We start from the raw sequence: 26,758 nt of genomic DNA on the forward strand, positions 1-26,758 counted from the left end.
TTTTACATAGAAATCTTTAGTATCTGCTTTTCAATTTTTTTTTCTAAAAATTGAGCTGCTGAAGTAGAATTTGCTCAGCATCAAAACGTGGTCCCTGCAATAGTCTGCCTCCACTTTGAATTTCATATTTAGGGTATATCTTTGGGTTATTTGTATGGTCAGTTGTGATTTGATTTTATTTTTATATATGTTCAGCTAAAAGGCTTGAAATTTTAGCATATTGTCAAGGTACATGTCAGAATGATCTCCCTGAATTGAAGAATTTCCAGGTAAAGGCCCATAAAATATTATTCCAGGTATTTTGCTTAAACAAAATTTAAATTAATTTAAACATTAGTTCTGAATAATGATATCACAATGAATTATTTAATTCACAGCAAGCACATAAAATGGAAAACGAGTAGATCATTCCAAGCCTGATTCTCAGCTCACTGAAGTCAGTAACAATATAGACAATCAAGTCCTGCCTGAGACCTGGCACTGCTCACTGCAGGGGAGCAGCAGGGTGGTAGAACCAAGGATCTGACTTCACATGAGTATGAACTGATTTTTAAAATAAGATCCCATTGAAATATGAAAAGGTAAGGCAAAGGAATTATCTGCATACTCCACAATGGATATACCTTTAGCTGGTGGAATTTTCTTTACTTTAGGAACTGCAACAGGTACTTTTTCTTCTGGGACAGGTCTCTTGGGCACCTCTGGCACTTTAAAGATATTGTTTTGATAAGAAAATGACAATTACATTTAGAACATCAAAACTACAAAAAACACGGAACAAAGACACAAAGACCAGTAAGATGAGGAAAACTCCCCTCAGAAGAATAATTAAGGTACGCATCCAGCTTAAAAGAACCAATAGAGGTGAAGATCTTTTAATGAACTGCAGAAAGCGCTCTGATAATTTTCAAGAAGGAATGGTGTACCTTTTGCTGGTATCTCCGGAACAGCTTCCTCTTCCTCCTCTTCTTCAGGAACAAAAAGAGGTACCTCTTCAGGGGGAGGCCTTGGTATTTCTGGCACTTCAAAGATAGTATTTAATGGTAGAAAACTTAGACACAGCATCAGAAACTGAGGGACAACTTACACAGAAGCTACAGAGTATGAATTAGCAAGCACATTTGTCACAAACTGTTACAATACTTCAGTTGAATCCTAACAACGAACATACAGAAACAAGAAACATCATCCACATGTTCAGTTGAGATAATGAGAGATACCTTTGGCCGCTGGAGGTTCTGGCTTTTTATGTGCAGGGACAGGTACTTTCTTTTCTGGAACTTTCTTGGGCACTTCAGGAACTTTAAAGACATTTTTGTTTAAGAAATTAATTTTCAATGTAACATAAAACATAATAAAATGATAACTGTGTAACTGATATTAAGATAACAACAGAAAGATGGTAAAATTTATATGTGTGTGTGAAAGATAACATTGATTGTATCCACAGATTTATGCATAGATGTTAACTTACAAACAGAGAGACTACAGCATTAGAAATTGGTGTAGCAAAGCTAAGGGGGAAGTCTAGCTGGTTTGGTACATTGTTTATCTTTTGAATTATCTGTGTTTGAATCAGCAAGTAGTTTTAAATAATTTATATATAAGGTCCAAAAGACAGAGATGATACAAGACAAACATAGAAATTTTCAAAGTGTAGAATAAGCATAGCACGCATGACTAACAGAAATGGCCACAATACAGTGTCCTGATCAAACAGATGTCAGTGAGTGGTTCAGTATCAAACACACTAGGACGGGGAATGGGATTTTTACTTGCATTCTTCTAAAGTTGAAGAAAGAAAACTAGAATTACGCAGTTGAACCAGAAACTGGTATACCTTTGGCTGGTGGAGGCTCTTCCACTTTTTTAGGCACTGGGACAGGTACCTTCTCTTCTGGCACAGGTTTCTTTGGTACTTCAGGCACTTTAAAGATATTATTGTGTTTAAGAATTTCATTTTTGAACCATAAGGTAAAGAACAATGTTATGAATCAATAAAGTGGAATGACAAAGAAGAATTGTCAAGAACAGAAAACACTCTTGACTTTATGTTACATTAAAGAGGGAAGGTGAACAAAGACTGATTTTTAAAACATGTATTTTAGTGTATTCAGTCAAGAGCTGATATACCTTTGACTGGTGGAACTTCCTTCTTTTTTGGTACAGCAACAGGAACCTTCTCTTCTGGCACAGGTTTCTTCGGCACTTCTGGAACTTAGTAAGATATTGTAAATTGAGCTTGGCATAAGAATCTAAAACATGATGACATACAGCCAGTGACACTAAACAATTGAACAGAAACACAAAGGACCAGAGCTCTTAAAAACAACAATCCTTTTACTATCCTGGTGTTTAACACAAGCGAAAAGATAAATGAAGTCTAGAAGACCTTTCTGATCACAGCTAATTACAAGTTCATATACCTTTTGCTGGGGGAGCTTCCTTCTTCGGCACTTGGATTTTCTTTTCAGGTACAGGTTTCTTTGGCATCTCAGGCACTTCAAAAACATTATTTTAGTTAAAAAATAATCCACAAGCAGAAAAAAATAATCCACAAACCAGAAATAAAACAAAAAAGACAGCAGCACAAACATTTCATATGAAGAACCCCCTCCAAAAAGAACAGAAGAAAGTAATGATCAAGTATGGCATCTGAAAAGTACTGTGAATTACATATTCAGAGGATGTCTGCTAACATAAAGAGATGATATATACCTTTCGCTGGAGGAGCTTCTTTTTTCTTCGGAATAGGTATTTTTTCCTCTGGAATGGGCTTCTTGGGAACCTCAGGTACTTAAAAGATACCATTAATGTTTTAGGTATTTACTTCTAAAACAACAGGAACACAATTGCAAGCAAGCATCACAAATATGTACCCCAAACACACATCTATGATTTAGCACGGTTTGATAATTAAGGCAAAATAAAATAGTGAACAGATTATATTAACTGCTATTAAGTCCATTCTCCCTGCTCAGCCATTGAGGCTGTCAGCAAAAATATTTGTAACTTCAAGGGCTTATTTGCTGATCAAAAGATTGAGTTAAGAAAGAGTTTGACTTTTTAGAACCAGCTATTAAAGAAGATTAAGAAATGTCATGGGTGAGGAAACTTACAAAAATACAATTTTATTTTTTCCTCCAATTTTTTGACATTTCTAACAAACGTTGTAATAAAAAATACTTAATTGCTGTATTGGATATTTAGTGAGTTTAGTATTTCTCCTTATTTTTCCCTAGAGCTATGATCCTAATGCTTCTCAGGCATGTAATAGGTTGCATCTGATCACGTTGAATAAGCCCATTTTGTATATTTATTGAATAAATATTGCTGATTACATTTTATTCTTCAGAAATTTCCAGGTGCTTTCTACGTGTAAAAAGCAGGCACATCAAGTTTATAAATTGATTTACTTCAAACACAGAACTATAGACACATCGTAAGTACCCAGCGGTTTATACCACAATTTGTTGGGTAATAGCAATGTTTATGAGTTGTTTACTTAGATGAAAAAAAAAAAAATCCTGACTCTGCTGAAATCAATGTATTTTCCCTTTAACTGCAGTGAGGCAAAGGTAATCCCACTGGCTCTGAGCATACTGAAGAAAGTTTGGAGCACCTATGAACTAAACTTAACTACCATGACGGAGTCAAAGGAAATTTTAACTAACCCTAGTCTTTCTGTTCAGGACTAACCTGGCTTTTGCAGTGTACAGCCTGGCCTTTTCTTTACTTGGAAAAATGTGCTAATCAATATGTCAAAATTCTAGTGCGAAAAGTGTTAAATATAATTTTGGCATTCATTAAGTAGTCAAAAGGAATTCTGGACTTCTTTTTGGGGAAGAGGCACTATGGAATGATTTGAATCAGGGCTGGAAAATATACATTTTTAAGGACTCTTAGATGATAATGTAATTTTGGAAAACCAGATATAGTTAGTCTATATCTTTATATTATGATGTAGAAAGGCTTTATTACCAAGATCTTGGTGTGACCTAGTTGTCCTCTCCAAGTAGTGAATAGGATGTTCATCCACTACTGACAATGTTGAACAATTTACACCAGTACCATAAAAATTATGGAAAGGAAAACACCTAAACCTCAGAGTATTTAGCAGAACTTTTATATCTTTGCTTTCCATGAAAATATGTTGTTCCCTTCAAGAAATAAATAAACAACAACTATAGGATTTCCAAAGATTTCTGAGAGGAATTCTATGTGACTTGTATTCCTAAATCACCTGTTTTCAAATTCCCTACCTATTTTCTAGATAAACATATTTTTTTGTCTGCGGTTGCAGAATTCTCATAAATGTTCCTAAGTATTTCAAGCACAGTCTGATAGCAAAATTGGGCCCCAGATGAGGATGAAAGAAATTTCAGTTAAATTTTCTTAGTGGGTTATACAGACTTCATTTGAAAGAGGAAAGAACATGTATGACATGGAACATTTACATTTCTAGAGGTAGTAGTAAAGAGTAGACATACAGCCATCTCATGTTTTCTACACTATATACTAATCATTAAACATCTTGAAAAAAAGACACACTGTAAAGCACACTGGAACATATTAAAACAGACTTTGGTACATAAACAGAATGAAAAGATACTATGTTTTCTCACACAAATCCTAAAATTAAAGTATACCTCTAACTGGCGGGGGAGCCTCCTCTTCATACTGGGGAACTTCCGACTCTTCCTCCTCATATTCAGGAACTTCCTCTTCATAATAAGCAGCTTCTTCTTCATAATGGGTGACTTCTTCCTCTTCATATTGAGGAACTTCTTCATACTGAGGAACTTCCTCCTCATAGTGACTAACTTCTTCATAACGGTGGACTTCCTCCTTGTAATGGATTACTTCCTTCTCATATCTGGTGGCTTCTTCCTCTTCATATTTTGGAACCTCTTCTTCCTCTTCATACTGAGGAACTTCAACATACACTTTTTCTTTTCGGACAACTGTCTTGCGTACTTCAGGCACTTAAAAAGATATCAATTAAAAGAATCTTAAAATTTAGCACATAGATTTTCCTAGTAATAAGGATCACAAGGCATTGTCAAATAAGAATTAAACCAAAGGAAGAACATTCCATAGAAAACAAATAAATATTCACTGTACGTGGAACATACAAGACACAACAAACATTTATACTGTATTTTAATACTCTATCCAGTATACCTTTAGCTGGTGGTCTTGCCATTTTTTTAGGAGGATAAATTGGTGCTCTTTCTTCTATGATAGCCCTCTCTGGTACATCAGGCACTTGAAAGATACAGTACATTTACATTTAAGAAATTTTAAAAGTGTTGTTTGAAAGCAAAGATATTCTTGACAAGAAACACAAAAAGATATCTTACGAATACATGGCTGATATGTAAAAGAAAAGTGTTCTTATTGACACTGGACGTGTAATTATGGAAGCCATTAGGCTGCTATTCAATCAAGTAACAATGAAGATTTCAAGATCCCAATATAAGCAACTGATGTGACTCCCACTTCATCCCCTGCTGCCAGCAGTGAAGTTAAGCTTGCTAGTGAGTGGAACTCAAAATCCATATTCAACCAATTACAAAATCACTAAATCCCACTATCCTCTGTGGCAGCCCCTCTTCACAGCAGTGACACTTTGCACTACTCAGTAATAGATCAAGAGTCCTCAATCACTGCTAACAAAAGATTTGCATAGGAAACTCTAGATGAAGATGAGGGAGCACACAGAGAAAAACTTTGTGAGCTACTGACAATGGATAAGAGCTCTGGTCTAATTAAAGGCAAAAGGATTAATTGCTCAGTGAAGAGGTATTTTTCATCTTCTGTTGATTGCTTTACAAAGTGGCTTGTTTGTTCAGGCATGGCAAGGAGCCTTTCCCTATAAGAGTAGGAAAATTCCCAAAAGATTAAGGTGTGAATATGTTTGGGTTTTAAGATTTATTCAGGAAAGAATGCATGCTATGTTTAAGCAGCATATTTTTCTTTTTCAGAACAGCAGTCCATGGGTCTTGTATTCTGAGGCAGGTGTCTTGGGAAACTTTTGACCAATATAACTGATTGGAGACCTTTTTTGATCTTCTTAAGAGATGGAATCCATTCTGTCAGTGACAGATTTGAGAATTTCTACATGCTTCCTTCATGACAAGCTACAGTAAGCATAGATGAGTGGATGCAAAAAGTCTCGATGCTTGCTAAGTGGGTGTTATTTTTGGGGCAACGTGAAGGCTAACCAACTCTTTAAATATTTTCTGGCAGAGCCCTGCTTGACATTTAATTGTAAGTGCCAGGTACATCTGCATTTGAAATCTTAAACTAAAACTGATTGGAACTGGTAACTTTGGTTGATATGATAACAAAACCGGCATTGTGCATGAGTGCCCTTGCCAAGAATCTCAGGTTCCTTTGGCTTCTTTTGTCCTAGCTTCAACACCTCTATTTGGTATCCCATGAGAGATCTGTTGCATTTAGTGTCCTTCTGCTTTGACCCCTGTTTTTTCAGACCAGCTGGCATATTACCCCTGCCTTACAGAATGCCAGCCAAAGATCCTCTTCCATCTTTCTCTTAGGACTCGTGATCTGTCTGTCCCCCATCATTCTCCAACAGAGAGACTAAATAGATAATTTAACCTCACTCTGATGTGATTGTATTAATCTTTCATGATATGTATATGATAATGCTGTTTATCAACAGCAGCAGATCTGAAAGTACTAAGTATGAGGCATCCTCTGGCTCTTTTTTTTTCACAAATCAATAGATTGCCTCCAAAAGTGATAGAGCAATGAATTTTCTTTCAAAGCTGTGGACTTTATTCAAAGCCCTTGAGCTGGCCAATATATAGGGATTATGCTAAGTGTCTCAGCCAGGCAGATAAGAGCAGAGGTAAAGTTTTTTTCTTTGATCTTCAGACTTAGATGTTAAACTGGCAATCTGCACAGAACATTAAATTGTGTTTTGTTGGGTTTTTGTTTGGTTGGTTGTTTTTGTTGTTTTTTTAGTAGATGACAAGATGTAAATTTGGACATACAATCTTTTTATTTCATTCATACCTGTGTATGAAATCTCCTTTTCTGTGTGAAGAGAAATGGATACCTCCTCTGACATAGCCCAGTGTTCTTCTTCTGTTGGTACTTCAAAGACAGAGTCTAATGTTAATATTTTTCTCTGGTGCAATATCACGTACAATAATAAATATCCCATTTGGACTTTCCTAGAAAACTAGTTATTATTTCCTGACACCTCCCATACCCAGAGTAATTGGGAAAAATACATCTCTGGTGTTTCTCAAAGACCCAAGGCTCCCATGGGACAATGGTGGAACATAATGGTGGACTTGGTAGTGTTAAGTTAACAGTTGGACTTGCTCATCTTAAGGGTCTTTTCCAACATATCTGATTCTATGATTCTAATATTAGGGCTTCAAGAAAGGTCCCAGACCAGCAGGCTTGAACCTCTGGTGGTGTTGCATGAGGAGATTCTGTTCATAGATTAATCCATGGGCTGAAGTACCTTCTGGTGGTGGAGATACTTTTCTTTTTGGAACAACAATGGATACTCTTTCTTCGCTGGCAATTTTCTTTGGTGCTTCTGTTACTTTAAAGATAGGAATTGTAAGAATACTCAATTCTAAAAGAAATCACACACTTCCTGAAGTTCATAGGAAAGAATTATGGACAAACAATTAAGGGGAAATAGTACACATTTACATAGCAGACACCTACAATAAACACAACAATCACATCAGACATACAAACTTAAAGACATTTATATTAATAGAGAAAATGAACAGCTGAAGCTTCAATGCATAGTAGCTAGACATGCATTAAGTGTTTCGAAGACTACTAGTTTGGGGAGTTCAAGGACCAAATTCCCCACATAAATTAGACACCTTGAAACATTGTGCAATTTTGTTAACAGCAGAAATATAGTTAAAAATTAAAATAATACCTACTAAAATGATACATATAATATTAGAAATATAGACCAAAACACATAAAAAAGCAAAGAGCATATTCACACATTATGGAGTAAGATGGAATGATTGAGATGAAGGTAAGATGTAAACAATTTGCCTTTAGGCTCTTCAGCAATGTAATTAAACTACAGAACACCACACATAAAGGATGCATAACAAAATCACTTTTCAAACACAAGAAAATCACAGAAATGGAGGACATATTTGTAAGTTTGAAACCCTTCACTGAACATTGACAATGTTATAAAACATTGAGAGATTTTCTCTAAATGTGTTCATATTTATTTAACTTCTTCACTGAGTAAATGTCTTCACTCAGCTTTGCAAAGCTCTTAAGCAGCCAGAGTGATCAATGAAGTTAAATAGTGGCTAGAAAATGCCAGGAATGCAGGTGTGTGACTGTTCTCGGTTGCTTTCTGCATTCTTTTGCAGGGGAGGAGACAAAGGTCCTTTTCATTTATAATCAAGTCAGGACAGACTGGGATTTGATTAACAAGGCAGATGGTGAGTATGATGCACACGGACATCTGATATTTAGAAGCCTTCTCTACTTTCAGAACAGCTTCTGTACCTTTAGCTGGTGGAGCTGCCACTTTCCGTGAAATTGGAACAGGCACTTTTTCTTCTGGCACAGGCTTCTTGGGAACTGCTTGGCATTTATTTAAAAAAAAAAATAAAGAAAAAGTTTACTTTAAAAGATTTTGAATTAATCACAGTTTATGAACATAATCAGATGACAAACCACATTTCAAGTCAATAAAAAAAGACAGCAACAGTGAACATTACAGCTTGTGTTAGACAGACATAATTAATATAAATCAGTATTCTGAAATCAGACTTCTCTTGTGTAGCTCTGAAAAATTATATACCTCTTTTTGGTGGAGCCTCCTCTTTTTTAGCAACTGCAACTTTTTCTTCTGTGATAATTTTCCTGTGCACTGCAGTCACTTAAAAATAATACGTGTAAGAATATTTAATTGCAATATTTGAAATGCATGTGAAGACATACATGTTTTTTCTACTTAATCTGATTTTTTTAAAAAGAAAATGCTAAGTAAACTTCAAAACAAAAATGAGACATTGCAGAAGAGTGTACTTTAAAGCCATAGCACAAAGATGAGTAAATTGTCAAAAGAAAGGGAGATCCAGACAGAGGTTACAGATACTAATAAACAAAAATGTACAAATTTACAAAAATGTACAAATGTACAAAAAACCCCCACAAATACTGCAAGGCCAAACAAAAACGTCTCCAAGATAATAATATTCTCAGTTTGTTTACCTTTGGTTGATGGTGGTTCTTCAACTTCTATCTCAAAAGTGGGCACCCGTTCTTCTGCAGGTTCTTAAAAAAGATTGTGCAACTTCAGAAAATTTGATTTCACCAACAGGCATAAGATAAAAGATGAAATAACACATAAATCTTATCAAGACGACACAGACCACAGGCCACATTGTAGACAAACAGACATAAGTACATGTTTAATGTTGAAGAAGTTTGATATATGAGATACATGTTTTATCAACATGCATATGTGTCAAAGACAGAATGCAGCAAAAGAGGCATTTCTTGCAACAGGAACAAACCACTGATATACCTCTTGCTGGTGGAGCCTCCATTTTTTTAGGCACAGGGACAGGTACTTTCTCTTTAGGAACTGCTTTCTTATGAACTTCAGGAACTTTAGAAAAATGAGTAAGATGAAAAGAAAGATGAGAAATAATGTCAAGGTGTAAAAGTTGTAATTTGCTACATCACAATGTGTTTTATTGAATTAACACAAACAATACATTTCACGGTACAAGATGGAATAGGAGACAACCATTCACCACTGGAAGCAGACACTGCCGTGTCAACATGTACAAACAAAACTGTAAGACAAACATAATCCCCTTGAAGATAAGTCCCCCAGATGAAGGCATGGTTTATACCTTTAACTCCTGGAGCTTCCTTAGGGGCAGCTGGAACTTTTTGTTCAGGGGCAACTCTCCTATGCTTCTCAGGCACTTTAAAAGATTACAATATATAGTTTTAGAAAGAGGAGTAGTATCACTATCATGTGCATGCATTTCCTTAATACAAGAAAACACAAATGGACATAAACATATAGTGGCAACATAATGCTCAGAAAGAGGAAACAACCAGTATTTTGTAATAGAAAAGAATGTATACCTTTAGCGGGTGGGGCTTCCTCTCTTTTAGGAACAGTTACCCTCTCCTCTATGTAGTAAGACTCTTCTTCAGTCACTTAAAAAGAGTAGAAGATAAAAATACGTAAGTATTTAATATCTATTGCTGTCTTTATGGCCGTGGTAAGCAATAAAATGTTTGTAAGACAAGAATAAGCAGTGTGCTTTACTAATAGACACCTCAGGTATTACAAAAGCAAGCCATCCTGCTCCCTCTGAAACCAATGGAAAAACTCCAAGCAACTTAGATGGAACTGAGATTGTATTTCTGTGGAATTTGAAAATGGTCAGCATTTGAAGTACCAGATCAGCACTTTCCATTCCTCTGTCCACTAGTTCACTAATGTTGGAATTCGTTCACTTTGAGAAAGCCTTTCTCCCAACTACCAAAAAAATTCCTTGACCAAAGCTACCCCTTGAAAATACCTCTTATGGTGTCACTTTTTATGGAAATTGAGTCAATCAGTGTATTTTACTATCCTTCACAGTATTATGTTACCACCAATAAACTTACAGGTGGAAAAAATTTACTTATTTTACAGTGAAATATTCTGAGGAACCAGAGTGCACTATGATATTCTGAAGGACCTTTACTTCATCCAGGCAACCTGGTGGAAGAAGAACGTCCAACAGAGAATTTTTGTTAAAAAGAAGAAGGGCTGATAATTCTCAGTATCCAAGAGATATCTCATCATTTTCACTGTATCAAAACAGGATTAGCTACTACACTTTTCAAAAGCAAGTAATAGAAATTGTAGGCATTCTTAGCATTAAAGTTTATAAGATATGAAACATTTATATGGTAGTAAATTTTTATGTATGAATAGAGTAGATATTAATCCACACTATTTTTGGTACAAAACAAAAATTACTTTTTGCTTTTGCCACATGTCCTGGTTTCAGCTGGGATACAGTTAATTTTTTTTTTTTTTTCTAGTAGCTGCTGTGTTCTGGGTTTAGTATGAGAATAATCTTGATAACACATATTGGTTTAGTTGTTGCTAAGTGATGTTTACGTTAGTCAAGGACTTTTTCAGCTTCCCATAGAAGCTAAGAAGCATAGACAGGACAGGACAAAGGAATATTCCATTCCATAGATGTCATGCTCAGTATATAAATGGGGCTGGCCAGGGGGCAGGAATCAGCAATCCCTGCGCAGGATGTGCTGGGCAATTGATCATCAGGTAGTGAGGGCAACTTGTGTCGTATCACTTTATTTTGTATATTCTTTTATCTTTTCTTTTTTCTTCTTCTGTTTCTGTTCTATTAAACTGTCTTTATCTCAACCCATGAGGTTTTTTCCCCCCTTCCTTTTCTCTCTCTTCTCCCTATCCTACCAGGGGTGTGGGGAGTGAATGAGTGAGTGGCTGTGTGTTCTTAGTTGCTGGCTCAGTTTAAGCCACGATACCCAGTATTCCTGAATTGTGGTCATACCTTCAGAAATTTCTTCTCTGTGAATGGAAATAGACACTTCCTCCATTTCTTCTTCAGACCATTCTTCAACTGTTGGTTCTTTAAAGAAAATTATTAGTTTTAGTATTTTTGGTGGATGGATGGAGGGAGAAGGAGAAGATGAAGACCAATTCTTAGAAGTTCTATATGACAATGACAGATATGCATACAATACAGAAAATGTTGTGCACACATATATGTATGATTTTCTCTAAATGATGTGTTTTGTCCATGCCCCATGTACCCTATTGTGTGCTGTTGTATCTCTCAAATATCCTTCACTGGTTAACTGTCAGTCCATCAGAATGCCTCAGCTCCCCAGACTTCCCTATCACAACAGCTGAGCCGGGGGAAAACAACAGCCAAAGAATTAGAGGTCGGCCCTTGATCCAGCTACATGAAAGTAAGAAGGACAGGAATAAGATGAGAAGTGTACGTCCAAATTAAGGAAAGTCTGGCATATGCACACCTATAAATGTGACTGTATCAGGGAAAACAACTTGTTCTGGGGTAAAAGGTTATTTTGCAGGAGACAAACAGAAATTAACACTGCACGTGTCTGTACGAAAATATATTTGCACATTCATATTTTAGATAGATAAATTCCATATCTGCTTTTAAAAACTCATTTATGCTTTTTAATAGAATATGTAATTTTCTTGTCTGGCTAGTTATTAATGGGATATAAACATGGTTAAAGTGTTGATTTCAGCTATCTTGAAGCAGATATCCTGTGGAATTATATTAAATTAAAATGACCAATCTCAACCTTCCCTGAGTATGAGAAAGTGAACTAAAAGAGCTGGTGAGATGCTAGCAATGCAGAGAGAAATAGTATTGCTATCTGCAGGGATACAGAGACCTTAATAGGGAGTATGACAAAATGGATGGTTACAGTCCTAACTAGTGGGGTCTAGTCTCAACATGATACCTCCATACTTCTTTTTCTGATTTCATGAGAGCCTGATCCAAAGATCATTGTACTCAGTGGCAGAGATTCCATTCATGTCAACCGGGTGGGATCCTGGCACTCAGGACACCCAGGAGGCTCTTAACTGCCTGCACGTCTGTAAAATGTTCAACACAAAACTCGTACAAGACAACAAACACGCAATTCTTGTGTATTTTGATCTTGGTCTTAGAACAACAGACTTGTAGATAAAGCACAAGCTTCTCACTATTGTCTGTTTATTGTGTACCTTCAGGTGGTGAGATTTCCTCTGGAATGGCAACAGATATTTTTTCTTCTGTAATAAGTACTCTTTCTTCAAAAGTGGCTTTCTTCTGCACTTCAGGCACTTTGAAAGATAATAATATTAAATGTATGCTTTCCTAATTCCATTGTGAAAGCAATGTTGCAAAATGCTAAATCTAAGTTTCCAAAGAATTGCTTAAAGGTACTGAACACATAACACGTAACAGAGATTCAATATTTAGAAATAATATTTTTGTAAATACTGCACAAGACGTACAACATACAGTGATGATTCATTGTCACTAAATCAGAACAGCAGAATTCACAGAAGAAGCACAAATCAATGACTGATACAGTACAGAACGCATAAGCAGAAGCTGAGAAAAGGCAAATTCTTTCATTCTACTGGAAAGCATACCTTTAGCTGGAGGAGCCTCAACTTTTTTAGGAACAGCAGGAGATACTTTTTCTTTAGGGACAGGTTTCTTAGGAGCTGCAGGCACTTAAAAAAAAAGTATTTCGTTTTAGGACCTATAAAGTGCAAAACTGGCAAAAGCATCATGTAACAGAAATGTATCATTCAAAGAGGTTACACATGGACATATTCTGCTTACAAAACACAACAGCTGAGCAAGCTGAGACAAACGTGATGTTCTAAAGACTACAATAAATGATATTACAGAGAACAATATTGTACCTTTTGCAGGTGGAGCTTCTACTTTAGGAACATGTGGTATTTTTTCTTCTGGAGCTGGTTTCTTGGGTACTTCTGGCACTTCAAAGATAGGAATTATAATAATATTAAGTAACTAAAATTACAGGTGTTTTAAGACTGCATCTATAGCACAGATATCCACAAAAATGACACAAAAGATACATAGCTAATGTAACTGAAGTACCACTAAAACCAGATTGACTTAACAATCAGAACCAAAATAAAGAAGATGATTAAGATAACAAGAAAAGAATGTTATTTATTTATGTGTACCTTTAGGTGGTGGAGCTTCCTCTTTTTTTGGAACAGCAATTTTTTTCTCTGGAGGAGGTCTCTTAGGCACCTCTGGCACTTAAAAAAGATAAAATGTAAGATAACTGAATTCTATATTTCAAAGATTTATTGGATTATTATAGAATTTCATTAATCTATTTATAAGAATATCAAGACACACCACATAACATTCATACACTTAACATAAAAAAGTACGAGACGAGCAACATATATTTGCAAAAAAAAAAAAAAAAAAATCAGACCAGTCTCTGGAAGCCTATCAAGTGCTTTAAGACTGATTTCTTAAATGAAGAAAGAACTGCTCAAGTATGTTATCTGGCCTTAAAAACTGTTACATATGCACAGAGAATGATACATAAAAATTCAATGTCTAACACAAGCATGTTTACATACAGGCTAACAAACAAAGAAACAAAATTTAAAAGATATTCAACAGGTACACGTACAGACCATCACTAAGTATACCTTTGGGATGTGGAGGTTCTTCTTTGGGAAGTACTTTTTCTTCAGGCACAGGTTTTTTAGGCACTTCAGGAACTTTAAAGGTATTAAAATTTGTTTAAGTAAACTTTCTAAGGCTTTTGAGTTTGTTATAGATGAAAACAGACTTACAACACAACAAAACACATGACGACTGTATTTATCATATGCTTATATTGAGAAGTGAATAGTAGTTAGAAAAATAGCACAATAGTACAGGACTGGTTAAAGCCCACATTCAAAAGATGCTGTACCTTTTGCTGGGGGAGCCACTTCCTTTTTAGCAACAGCAACTTTCTTTTCTGGAACAGGTTTCTTAGGGACTTCAGGCACTTTGGAAAACATTGTAAAAGTGAGAGAGCTTTAGTTTTTGGACCATTTTTCCAGATTTCAGTAATCCAAGATTGTTTTATAGAATATAGTGTCTGGACAAGGAGCTGAGCACTGCAACACAATACAATGTTCAACCTTTTGGACATACAGTGGACTATATAGGAGAGACACTATGATAAAGTGTAAAATCCCAATGTTACATTTCTGCACTATCACCTTTAACGGCACTCTATTGAAGTAAAAACACCCTACCCTTGTCTACAAAGCCACACAACCTAAATACAAACAACAAGTCCGAGATTGTTAGGAAAGAGAAGGGCCAAATTAAGACAAGTGCAAGCTGTAAGCTAAGTTACAACACAAATGAAAAAGTGAAAGTGTGGAGATAATGGAGATAATGCAAAATCAAATAATGCATATGAAGATAATGCGAAACCAGAGTCACATAGAGAGTAAATTCACAAATATAGTCAAGAAAACATGAAAAATAATATACTGAAAAACAATTTGGGTTCTTTTTGTTTTGTTTTGGTGTGGCTTTTTTTTGTTTTGGGGTTTTTTGTTTTGTTTTGTTTTGGTTTGGTTTGGTTTTTTTTTTTTTTCACTAGGGCAGTAGAAATACCTTTAGCTGGTGGAGCTTCTTTTTTAGGGACAGGAACGGGTTTTCTTTCTTCTGGAACATGCCTCTTTGGTGTCTCAGGCACTTTAAAGAGATAGGTGGTGAACAATTAAGAGACAGTAAAAATATTGCAGTAGGCTACTTTCAACACGTTGAATAAACAAAGACTGTATGTCAAAAAATATGCTGTTTAATCAAACATACAATATGCTCATCTCAAAAAAAAAAAGCTATTCGAAGAATTATTTAAAGCAGTGATGAAGAAGAAATAGATTTGGAAATGTGATAGTGCTTGAACTTTTGAGAGTAGAGCCATAGAGAGATGGAAATATCTCGGTTCTGATATTCTATCCTTTGGTAAAGAATGGTACAGGCAGATAATCTAAAAGTTCAGAAAAATGGAGTGCACGATGATGCAAATATTTTATTCACCTTCAACGTGAGGGATCTCCAGTTCTGTAGAAATTACTTCTTCCTCTTCTTCTTCCTCCTCTTCGACTTCCTTATGTTCTACAATAGGAATTTTAAAGATATTAAATTTGGAGACAGGAAATATCAATGTCCATATAAATCTATGAAGCTTTTAAGAAGATATTATGTGTGTTCAGTACACAAAGATCACTGAAACACACATGCTAATATGTAAAAAAAAATCATCCAGAAAAACAAAAGCACGTGCAAATCTCACAATGAATTTTCATCAACTACAGATTTAAATTGTTTTAAAAATCTTAAATATTGATTAGCCTCTCATTCTTAATCAATCTACCTTCAATTGGATAAACAGCTTCAAAGAATCTTTCTTCAACTGTTTTCTCATGCTCTGTTGGCTCTTCAAAGAAAAGCATTTAAACAATGTTAAGACAAAATCGTTGAAATGTTGACATCTATGATTCTAATGAAGACCGAGGCTACATAAGACAATGTACAAAAAAGCTATACATGTTGAAAGACAAATATACGATGTGTCTAAATATGTAATTTGCCATACAAAAAAAAATAGATTAAAAGAAAATCTAGTAGGATTGAAATATTGTTTTGGTTTGGGTGCACAAATTTTTAGTTTTGTACGTACCTGTGACATATGAATATTCTTCTTCTCTGTGGACAGAAACCGACATCTTTTCTTCTGAAACAGTCCAAGTTTCTACTGTCGGTACTTTGAAGATAGGATTTTGTTTTAGTATTTTATATTCTAGATCCACATTAGTGGTATTCAGCATGTAAGTTTTTACCAAATCTGTATCTATATCGCACAGGTATGTCTTAGACATATTTAGACAGTCAGTATTCATATTCTAAAATACCGAACACAAAACAAGCAGACAGCTATCACAGAATCACAGAATCACAGAATTTTTGGAGTTGGAAGGGACCTCTAGAGGTCATCTAGTCCAACTCCCCTGCTAAAGCAGGATTGCCCAGAGCACATTACTCAGGACTGCATCCAGGCGGGTCTTGAAAATCTCCAGAGAAGGGGACTATGATATTTAGTATCTGTTAAAGACTAAAGACACAGACACCTTTAACCCGAACATTTAAAATAAATGCATGCACAGGCTTTTGGAAATATTACTTCAGAAGAATTCCAAAGGTGGCTCTTTCAAAGAAATTTTGGGGCGCTGGGCCATTATTATGTAAGCAAAGGCCAGCAGGCAGAATAGATTAAGAAAAAGCTAAATCACATTGCGGTATTCTGTGTGCTGTTTAAACAAGACTGAAAAGGCTAGCCACAAACATGTTAAAAACAGACTTCATGAAAGACAAAAGCATGGTACACGTACTGTTTAAACACTGAGAGTAGTCACAGCAGGACTACCACAATAGATCCAGGTACATACACACAGGCCCATATATTCACACGAAGCACAAGAACACACAGGGTGCTGGAAAAAAATGTAAACTGCAATTGAAAGATGTTGCTCTGTACCTTCCTTCTTCATAACTTTTTCCTCAATGATCACTGGGGTAGGCTTTGGTGGTACAACTTTCTTGGTAACTGTTGGCATTAAAATTTTGTTACTCGGTCATACATTGAGCAAAGAGATCAAAATAAGTCTACAGCTATATAGCAATGATGTTGAAAAAACAACAAACAAGACAAACATAGTCTAACTCAGTAGCTAAATCAGGCTTCTTGGAACCGTGCAAAGCAACAGAAAGAATGTGTTTGCTTCTTTTTATTGCTGCCTTCTAAAGGGGCTGGGTAACTCAGGGCATTTCGAACACAGGTCATATCCTGACACATACTGAGTTACAACCAACAGACTCCTGCTGCAGAATGGGAAGTGCTGTACAAAAGGAGGTGGTTAGCAAGAGAATAAGGATGCATCTTTATTTCATAACTGGACAATTAACCATGACATCCTGGTAGACAGGTCAAGATGGAAGAGGAAGATGGGGATTTCACATCTTCAGTTTAGAGTGAAACATACCATTTCACTCACTTCATTTCTTAAAGCACTGGCAGTTAGCATCCGCACTTGATATTTTCCCCTAAAAAGCTTTTCATCTCCCTTTTATACATTTCAGCAGAAGCTTTATTAGATGTTTCAAAGACTGAAAAATTGACCAGACCCATGTTAAACGAAGACAAAGCATATGCAGATCAGCTAAGCAACAATAGCCTCTACTTTCATGTAGAGATGACATACATTAAGGTAATTAAACAGTAGTTACCCTCAGCCCGTTTGACTTTTTCTTCTGCAACTTTCTGAGTGGTTATCTCGACTTTTTCCTCGACAGGTTTCTTGACAACTGTAAGTGATTCAGATATATTTATTGTTTAAATCATCTTGCAAATTATTTTCTGGACACGAACCAGGTAGAACTGGCTGTTTTCTTGTTTAGGGTGTTATAACTTTTGAGCATCCTGTTCACTGGTGGTAAACAGTGGTGGTAAAGGCGCTTGTGAAATAGGTGATTAGGCCCACCCTCCCCTGAGAGATACGCAGTGGAGGACACCTCAGAAGTGCAACGTTCACTGGCTCAAAAGCACCACCCACATCCGAGGCTAATATACATGGAGATAACTAATATACATGGAAAGATAACTGAAGCACAGTTTGATTTTGCCAGCAATTCTTAGTTTGCTTCAACCACTATTGCCGCTATTCTCTTTCTGCTTGAAAACATGAAGTGGGAGAAGAGAAGTGGTAGCCATGAGCCTTGCTCATGTCACTGTCCAACATAAAGAGAATTCTTTCCATAAGGAAATGTGAATAACCACCACAGTTCAGCTTGATGGAGATGCATGAGAGATCTAATCTGCATGTTCCTGTTAGTTTTGGAGGAAAGTCATACCTTTACGAACTGTTACTTCTTTCTTTTCCTTCTTTTCAGCTGTAATTGCTGGTGGTTTTCGTTCAGGCACAGGCTTCTTAGGAACTTCAACCACTTAAAAAATAATAACATTGCTTAATGATGAAAAATTAATTGTCTAAAGGCTTGATATACACAAAAGTTATTAGTTATACCATTATAAGTTTATGAAGTTGAAAAACATACACAGAGTTTTGAACATCAAATCATTGCAGTAAAATTTTCCGCTTATTTCCAAGTTTGATGGTTTCTCACCAGAGCCAAATTTTGTTCTTAGAGGTATACCTGTCACTACTACCCAAGACAGCTAAAGCATGCAAGGAATTGCAAAACACAGCTATTAGCATCACGCAATTAATGTGTGAAACATTTAACCTAAATCAAGTTTGTCTAGAATACGGGAAAATGGTAGGAGAAATATGCAAAACAACTAAAAATGACACATATCCTTACAAACTACTAACTTGTAGTAGGTTTTAAAGATATCCCAAACTGCAAAGTCCATTGGCAACCAAATTATAGTGTATCCATTTCTGTCTACATCTATAACTTGCCATACTAGAGTCCTTGTCTTATCATCAAGTGCCAGTTAAAACTTGGTGGCATATAAAGGTTCAAGTTATTGTAACAAAAAAAACCCCAAAACATCCCCCAAAATGCTGTTTGGCTCAGAAGGGCCTTAATAATAAATATGAGAAAAGAGAAGAAATAAAATGGTATGATAACTAAAATACCTTCTTCATGAATGACTCGTTTTTCTTCATAAGTCACTTCTCTTTTCTCATAAGCTTCTTCCCATTCCTCTTCCCCTTCATCATAGCCTTCTTCCTTAACATAATAGTCATGGTCTTCTCCATAATCTTCTTCCCATTCTTCATAAGCTTCTCTGGGCTTTTCGTGTATTTCCTTCTTTTCTTCATGAATCTCTTCTCTCCTTGCAATGGATGTTATTTTGATCTCTTTGGGCTTCTCTGGCAGCACCTCAGGAACTTAAAAAAAATAGATTATTCATATCATAGCCTGGAATCTGCAAGGTGTATTGGATGTTCACAGTTAATTAAATTATTTCACCCTCATAGGTGGTTTAAAGAAGTGACTTTTTTTTAAGCAGTCCTAATTAGCTTGGATTTTAAATGTGTATGCTTTTAACATAAAAGCAAAGATGAAACAGATTTGATTGATGCAAGGCAATTTGAAACAACTTGCCTTGTTTCCACGAGGTAACTTTACTATTTTTAAAAAACCTTTTTAAAAAAAAAAAAAAAAGGAAAAAGTTACCTTTAGGTGGTGGGACTTCTTCAGGACCTTTTTTAACCACCTTTTTGGAAACTTTCTTTACGGGAACCTTTTTTTCTGCTTAAAAACAATATATTTTAAAATTTAAATGAAAGACATCCCAACAATCAGAATGAAAGGTGTACACACTGTCCAAATACTTTAAGTATTCTTACCTGGCTTTTTCTCCTCTGGTGGTGGAACAAGAGGCAGAAGAATAGGAATAGGGGCAGCTTGTAGGAAAAATGAAATATTTAGAATAAAATGTGAGTATGATATTTTCTTGTAAATTAAGAAAAATCTTACTGCATTTGGAAAATAGATGAAATTATTTTATTGCAGCTGCAGAATAAAAGCAAATATGGTGCCCATTCTGATGGCTTACTGTAGCTGGAAGAATACATTTGGAGTGGGAATTCCCAGTCTACCTTTATTTGAACACTGACCCTTCTCATCTTTATGTTCTTTACTGCCATCACTCTTCTGTCTTTGCTGATAGTAATTAATCTAAACATCGAATCTTCCCCTCCTGCTGTCACTGCAAGCTTTTACCAAATTATCCTGGAAATGAAACCAAGATGACTGAACTTCTAAGGTTCATAGTAAACTATTGAATGTAACAGAAATACATGTAATGTTTGTAGTCTGTAGTCCAATGCCAGAGACTGAGGAGAGACCATTTGCAATAAACATGCAATCCATTGTATGGCTTTAAAAGAATAGTAGTATTTTATTTTCCCTTTTTTTTTTTTTTTTTTTCAAAGGGTAAGAATACAGGCAGCTTGTTTAAAAGATACTTTTGTGGTGAAAAGAAGAAAAGGTGAAAATAAAGAATGACCAGAAGAAAATGGAAATAAAAGGAAGATGGGATGAACAGAGACTGATATGAAAACAAGATGGAAAGGACAAACTCTTTTTAAGAGAAAAGGCTTCATTCCTACCACTACCTGTGTACGGTTTGCACCTTCCGCGCAGAAAAACAAGCCTATCCAAGCCAAGCCTTGCTCATATTGTATTTGTATAGAGACAATTAACTAGATTTTATCACTGAGCTGTCAAAGATTTTTCTCTGAAGTTCCTACCAGCCTGCTACTTCAGCGCAGATATAAAACAGCACTATGGAAGAAGTATGGTTTTGTTACCCTACCTTCAGCTGGTTTTTGAGGTGGAACTGCAACCTTGGCATCAGGAACATCTAGAAAATCAAGATGTTTAACTGACTTAAAGAAATAGATTTGAATATACTGTCCCCAAAGGTAGGAGTTCATGGTGATTTGATCTTTTTGTTCTAGCATACAATGATTGTAGCTTTCTCCTCAAGAATAAGATAGCTGACCAATGGATAACTGATCGTATTAATCTTTCAGTCTGGCCAGACTCTACACTGTTTCATTTTATTTCTAAATAATTATTGCATTATTTTGGAGTAGGATCTTAAGAACATTCAGGAAAGAACATCATTAGATATCATAAGGAGGTGATTGCTGCCCATTTTCCCTCCTTGTTTATTTTGTTTCAGTTGTACAGAGGACACTGAATCCATTCCTTGGCACCTCTTCATTGTTGTATTCCTCAGTCATTCAAACAAAAATAAGCTTTTATGTTTTAGAGGATGTGGCTTCCCATATTGTAAAAACTAGGGCCCCAGACACATTAGTATCACTGATTTTGGAGTTATCACAGTATTCATTGCCACTATTTATGAGAATAATTAGTTCCTCTTATCTATGGATGAAGAATAATTTTACAGGGTGTAGGTTTGACTTACTATAACCAGGAAAAAAGGATTTGAATATAAAAATTAAAGCAGAGCAATGCACCAAATCTATGACAGAGTATAGACATGGTCCTGTGCCAGACTTCCTCATGATCTTTACCTGGTGGCTTCAACTCCAGTTTAATTTCTGCAAAAGAATATTAGATTTCTTTTAGGACTATTTTTTTTTCGGAATCATGTTTCAAACTCACAAATTTGCAGATGGCTATGATCACAAATTTGTTTAGCAGATTTGCTAACCTTTGGTTACCAGATAGAGCTCTGCAGTGCTTCTTGCTTCTCCTCTTGGTTCAAGGCGAGCAATTACAGAGTACACACCTGCAATAGCCAAGAATGTTGATATTTACATGTCTTTATCATTAAAAAAACAGACAAAAAAATCAGATAAAAGAATGGCATCAGGACAAATTTTTACCTTCGTCTTCTGCAGTAACATTGTGAATAGTCATATAATGACAGCGACCTTCACTTCTGAAGCTGTACTTGGGACTCTCTATCAGTTCAGTGGGGCCTTTGTACCATGTCACAACGGCATCATCAAAAGACACCTCACATTCAAAGGTTGCAGACTGGTGTTCACTCACTACAATGTTCTGTATGCTCTTTGTGAACTGAATTGGTTCCGCTGTTTTTAGAAACAAAAAATATATCAGTTGTTAAGCACCACCAGGCCATTTAGCTTATCTAATTCCTTCTCATTGTTTTCATAATAATAGCTACATTATAATAAAAGTTAATAACAATAGATCTTGAGAAGTAGAGTAAGAGAAAGGGATTCCATCTTCTATGAAGTTTTCTATGTAAGAATGAAGAGAAGAAGACATAAGAGTACAACTATAACAAGATTGCTGTGCAGATAAGTTATACAAGAGAAGCCATTAAGGAAATTAAAGGTAAAGAATAATTAAGAAAAAGAGGAAATCCAAGGAAAATATAAGAGTATCAGAGAAAAAGAAAATAAAAGCAAGTATGACTCGGATTGCTTGAGGGCCAGGGGACATTAGTAATGATCATTTAGTTAAAAATACTAACTTACACAAGTATGTCACATATTGTTCAAAGAGAAAGGGCAAGAAAATTTCTTGTTTAGTCCATTTCCAAGTTTGGGAATATCTCTTTAAGAAATTCATTTAAGAATTTCATTTGTTCTGTTAATGGAGCATCCAGCAACTGTTTACCGCTACCGTAACAAAGAGATTCTGTATCTGTTTACAAACCTTCAATGGCCAGATCTGCAGTTGTTTCTAGATTGTCAAGCTTGCAGGTATACTGTCCCTGGTCTTCTGTTCTAACATCCTTGATGATGAGTTTGTGTACTTTGTCAGAGACTTGTGTTGAATATCTCCCTCCTATCTTAATGGGTCTCCCATTTCTATACCATTGAGACTTGGCATTTGGGATAGAGAACTGACAAGACAGCGTGCATGTGTTTCCTTCCTTGAAAGTAGTGTCATGAAGATGCCGTTCAACTGCAGGTTCTATTAGCATGTTAAAACATACATTTTAGCAGACATCAGACAGTGGAATAATTAAAATGTATATTACTTCAAATACATACTTCAAAAGTGCACTTACCAATCACAGTTAGCCTGGCACTGGCAATGTGTGGTCCACACACTATTCTGAAATTTCCCTGATCCTCAAGTTGGCAGTTCCTGATTCTCAGTATGTGGCGATCACCTTCAATTCTAATTTCATATTTGTCATTGGAGTCCAGTTTCTGGGTTCCCTTGTACCATGAAAGTTTAATTTCTGGATAGTTAATTTTAATCTCACATTCAAAGACAGCATCCTCATCTGTTAAAACTGTCTGATTTTCAATGTCTCTGATCAGAGTGATAGGCTGTAAAATATGAGTGTAAATTAGTTTCAAGTTCCATGTCATGTGTTTGAATATTTCACAAATCAGCCCAAAAATGTGTTACCTCTGTCTGTGAGAGTCGTTGCTGAATAAAAGCTACAAGTTCATCAAACTCCTGATCTTCAGTTCGAGCTTTTTCTGTGAGCTCCATTTCCTGTAAAAAGGCAGAATATACTAAAAGACTGAAGGATACTAAACGTCAAGGCGTCATGTTTGTCCAACACAGAATTAGTTCCTACATCAAATTTTTTTGTAACTGTACTGGAACTAGTGCATCTTCCCATCTTAAAAATTGCAGCCAAATTGTGAAGACAGAACAAGCTTGGCCAGAAAGCACGTTCATTCTTCCTGGGTTCAAGCATGCAAGAAATTGAGAACTGTCAGTAAAAGATCTAAAGAGAGGCCAGAAATTCCTGCACACACAGTCAGTAACACCAAAGCGCGGACACCAAGTCTATTCAAGGGAACCATGTTACTCCTAACAAAGCCAATGCTGCAGTGGCGCTGTGTCTTACCAGTCGATGGCTTTCTTCTGCTTGGGTTTGCTTTAGTAACTCAAAGGCTTGCAGGAGGCCACGGAAATCTGTAATTCCATACATGCGAGCATATTTCTCATATTCTTTAGGATCTACATTTTTGAGAAGTTCCAAGATGTCAATAGGTTGCTCTTCCGCTTCCTCCTTCCTTTTTGTTGGAGTGCTATTCAAATTAATGACATAAGTTAAATATAAAATGTTTAATTCCTAGAAAGTTGTTCACTGAAGAAACGAATCAGCCTAGAGCTGCCCTGCGCAGTGGAATCCTTTAGTTTAGTTTATTCAAGTGCCTCTATTTTTAGTACAGCTATTCCTATTTAATGAATATTTTAAAATTATGTCTTGATTTGAGATACATAATAAAAAAATGTTTCTTCTCTGTTGATGGCAAATTAATGTATGTGAACTTTCCATATACCTTTTTAATTTTGCCCTGAGATCCCCTTCAACAACTTCTTTCTTTCTTTCTTCAACTTGTAGGTTTACACTCCTCTCAATTTCACCATGTTGGTTAAAAGCTACACATTTATACATGCCAGAATCAGTTTTTATTGCGTCCTTTATTTCTAGTTTGGCTTCATCTCCTCTCTGCTGGATTATAATGCGACCTCCCTGGTTCAGTTGCCTCCATTTTCCCTTCATCCATTTAACATTTGGAATTGGGTCTCCTCCAACTTTTGCAATAAATCTTGCAACAGTCTCTGCAGAAAGATGCAAATGAGGAAGCTAAGTCTTTCCAGCTGTCTATGACAGCGGGGCATAATCTCAAACAAAAGGTATAGACAAATAGAAGATAGTGTACTTTTTGAAAAGAGTTCTTACTTTCCATGACTTTGAGACTCTGAGGCTCTGACACAAAATAAAGTTTTCCTTCCACTTCTGCTTTCTTAGCTGCTGGTACAGCTGCTGGTTTTTCTAAAAAATAGAGTCAAACAATTAAAACAGATGGTTTCATGTAAAGTTTTATGTTTGTGCATGATGATGCTTCCAAAGAAATTGTAAAAAAGGGATTAATTACAGAGATGGGACAAAATATTATGCAAGAGATAAAAATGCAAAATAATTTCATATTGTTTTATTTAACTTGCATTTTACTTTCCAGATGAAACTGAATGCTGTGGGTCATACTGTGCTGATCCTTAACTTCAGTTAGGTCATTTATATTCTGCATGGATGCAAATTCATTGATGGATATGCAAATAAAAAGCCTCATTTTCTAAAATGGATCATTTTTTTCATGAGTTATTCTGTCTATTTCTGGAAATTTCGCCCTCAGAGTTACTTGTATTTTTTTATCAGTGATCTGTTAAATTATTTTTTTCTTTTGCACAGCTCTCAGACCGGCTGCTCCCCACGCAGTGAAAAAGATATTATTTCTACGTATTACTGAGCTCTTATGTCTTTTATGCAACGGGAAGACAAGACATACATGGAAGGACTAATGCTTAGACAATATTTACTTTCAGCTAAAGGGTCAAAATATCTCAGAGTTCTAACAGTCACGAAGCAATTAGCCTTTAAGGCCACACGCTCAATCAAATTGCTTTTGTATTTTCCTTTAATAAACACCACTGTTCCCTTGGATGCATGTCCGAGTAACTTTACTCATTAGGTCGCATTTTTCTTGAATTCGGTGTTTAGATTTAGAAACTAAATTCTTAATCTTTTTGGTAAGAATATACTATTGATGTGACACCGATCTCCCACTGTTTATGTCACTACTTATATATAAAATTATTGTTAAATATACTGTCTTCCCAGACTGTACAGTTTTGCAAAAACCTAAAAGATACTAATTGTTTGCTATTAGATTATTAATATTTTTGTTCTGCAGAAAACAAAGCAGGATGGAATTTTGCTTTAAATTTCCGTCATATGCCTCGATTTTGTCCATGTTACTGTACCTTTAACTGTCACTTTAGATTTGCAAGTATCAGTGCCAGCTGCATTTGAAGCTTTGCATACATATTCTCCTGAATCGGATTTGGTAACTGCAGCAAGTTCCAGGAGTGCTACTCCATTAGCAAAGCTGAAGTTGCATCTGTCTGAAGCTCTTATTTCTCTCCCTGCCTTCAGCCACTGAACCCGGATTGGCGGCGATCCTTGGACGTGGCAGCTGAGCTGAAGGGTATCACCTTCCTCTGCTGCTGCTGGCTGAAGAGGCTGATCAAAAACTGGAGGCTTTTTAGGTTCTGGAATATGAAAATGCTTGAGTGAATACTCAAGGAAAGAAAATATGATCAAGAATGTACGACAAAGAGAGACACGTGATTCTTAAGAAGAGAGTGCAAAGAATGAAGGAGGATAAACAGAAGTCTGAGAACATCAATCATCATTTTAGAAAATGGAATAAACATCAAGAAAGTATGTTTTCTATGCACACATGCATGAAATCTTTTCTCCACGCAGCAAGGACATTCACATGCAAAAACTAGCGTAAGAACTAAAGCACTGCTATTAGGCTGCAAAACTATATAAGCACCTTTAAAGAAACAAATATACAATCTCCTGCAAGAGTATTATGATGAAGTGACATGATGCCACAACACACTGTCAAGGCTGCCCAAGCTTAGATGTAATTGCACAGAAAAACTGTTATTCCATGAAAAGAGAATGATTAAAAATTCAACAGAAATGTCATGTAAAGACTACAAAGTTTGCTTTAGATCAGCTGTAGCAAATAGTGAAGAAGAAGCCCCTAACTGAAAACTATTATTTTAGTCTCAAAATTAAAAGAATT

The 26,758-nt window shown here is 35.8% G+C and overlaps 1 protein-coding gene across 1 annotated transcript in view; it reads right to left on the reverse strand.

The window, feature by feature from the left end:
- TTN (titin) overlaps nucleotides 1-26,758 on the reverse strand; it is a 244,271-nt gene that overhangs the window by 134,020 nt on the left and 83,493 nt on the right. The window contains exons 95-132 of the mRNA XM_082483816.1: nucleotides 25,923-26,210; nucleotides 24,841-24,933; nucleotides 24,437-24,719; nucleotides 23,998-24,181; nucleotides 23,547-23,636; nucleotides 23,197-23,464; nucleotides 22,839-23,099; nucleotides 22,037-22,246; nucleotides 21,862-21,939; nucleotides 21,722-21,748; nucleotides 20,992-21,039; nucleotides 20,021-20,077; nucleotides 19,848-19,922; nucleotides 19,304-19,558; nucleotides 18,552-18,644; nucleotides 17,928-18,005; nucleotides 17,179-17,247; nucleotides 16,324-16,407; nucleotides 16,018-16,080; nucleotides 15,681-15,758; nucleotides 15,252-15,332; nucleotides 14,551-14,628; nucleotides 13,796-13,873; nucleotides 13,505-13,582; nucleotides 13,226-13,309; nucleotides 12,812-12,910; nucleotides 11,595-11,672; nucleotides 10,144-10,218; nucleotides 9,903-9,977; nucleotides 9,569-9,652; nucleotides 9,253-9,315; nucleotides 8,840-8,917; nucleotides 8,542-8,619; nucleotides 7,505-7,588; nucleotides 7,045-7,125; nucleotides 5,185-5,268; nucleotides 4,650-4,985; nucleotides 624-707 (exon numbers count right to left, since the gene is read on the reverse strand). Coding sequence (XP_082339942.1) covers nucleotides 624-707; nucleotides 4,650-4,985; nucleotides 5,185-5,268; nucleotides 7,045-7,125; nucleotides 7,505-7,588; nucleotides 8,542-8,619; nucleotides 8,840-8,917; nucleotides 9,253-9,315; nucleotides 9,569-9,652; nucleotides 9,903-9,977; nucleotides 10,144-10,218; nucleotides 11,595-11,672; nucleotides 12,812-12,910; nucleotides 13,226-13,309; nucleotides 13,505-13,582; nucleotides 13,796-13,873; nucleotides 14,551-14,628; nucleotides 15,252-15,332; nucleotides 15,681-15,758; nucleotides 16,018-16,080; nucleotides 16,324-16,407; nucleotides 17,179-17,247; nucleotides 17,928-18,005; nucleotides 18,552-18,644; nucleotides 19,304-19,558; nucleotides 19,848-19,922; nucleotides 20,021-20,077; nucleotides 20,992-21,039; nucleotides 21,722-21,748; nucleotides 21,862-21,939; nucleotides 22,037-22,246; nucleotides 22,839-23,099; nucleotides 23,197-23,464; nucleotides 23,547-23,636; nucleotides 23,998-24,181; nucleotides 24,437-24,719; nucleotides 24,841-24,933; nucleotides 25,923-26,210 — 4,380 coding nt within the window. The remainder of the gene's footprint in view (nucleotides 1-623; nucleotides 708-4,649; nucleotides 4,986-5,184; nucleotides 5,269-7,044; nucleotides 7,126-7,504; nucleotides 7,589-8,541; nucleotides 8,620-8,839; nucleotides 8,918-9,252; nucleotides 9,316-9,568; nucleotides 9,653-9,902; nucleotides 9,978-10,143; nucleotides 10,219-11,594; nucleotides 11,673-12,811; nucleotides 12,911-13,225; nucleotides 13,310-13,504; nucleotides 13,583-13,795; nucleotides 13,874-14,550; nucleotides 14,629-15,251; nucleotides 15,333-15,680; nucleotides 15,759-16,017; nucleotides 16,081-16,323; nucleotides 16,408-17,178; nucleotides 17,248-17,927; nucleotides 18,006-18,551; nucleotides 18,645-19,303; nucleotides 19,559-19,847; nucleotides 19,923-20,020; nucleotides 20,078-20,991; nucleotides 21,040-21,721; nucleotides 21,749-21,861; nucleotides 21,940-22,036; nucleotides 22,247-22,838; nucleotides 23,100-23,196; nucleotides 23,465-23,546; nucleotides 23,637-23,997; nucleotides 24,182-24,436; nucleotides 24,720-24,840; nucleotides 24,934-25,922; nucleotides 26,211-26,758) is intronic.

The sequence above is a fragment of the Vanellus vanellus genome (assembly GCF_965231255.1).
Source record: "Vanellus vanellus genome assembly, chromosome: 5".
NCBI lineage: Eukaryota > Metazoa > Chordata > Aves > Charadriiformes > Charadriidae > Vanellus > Vanellus vanellus.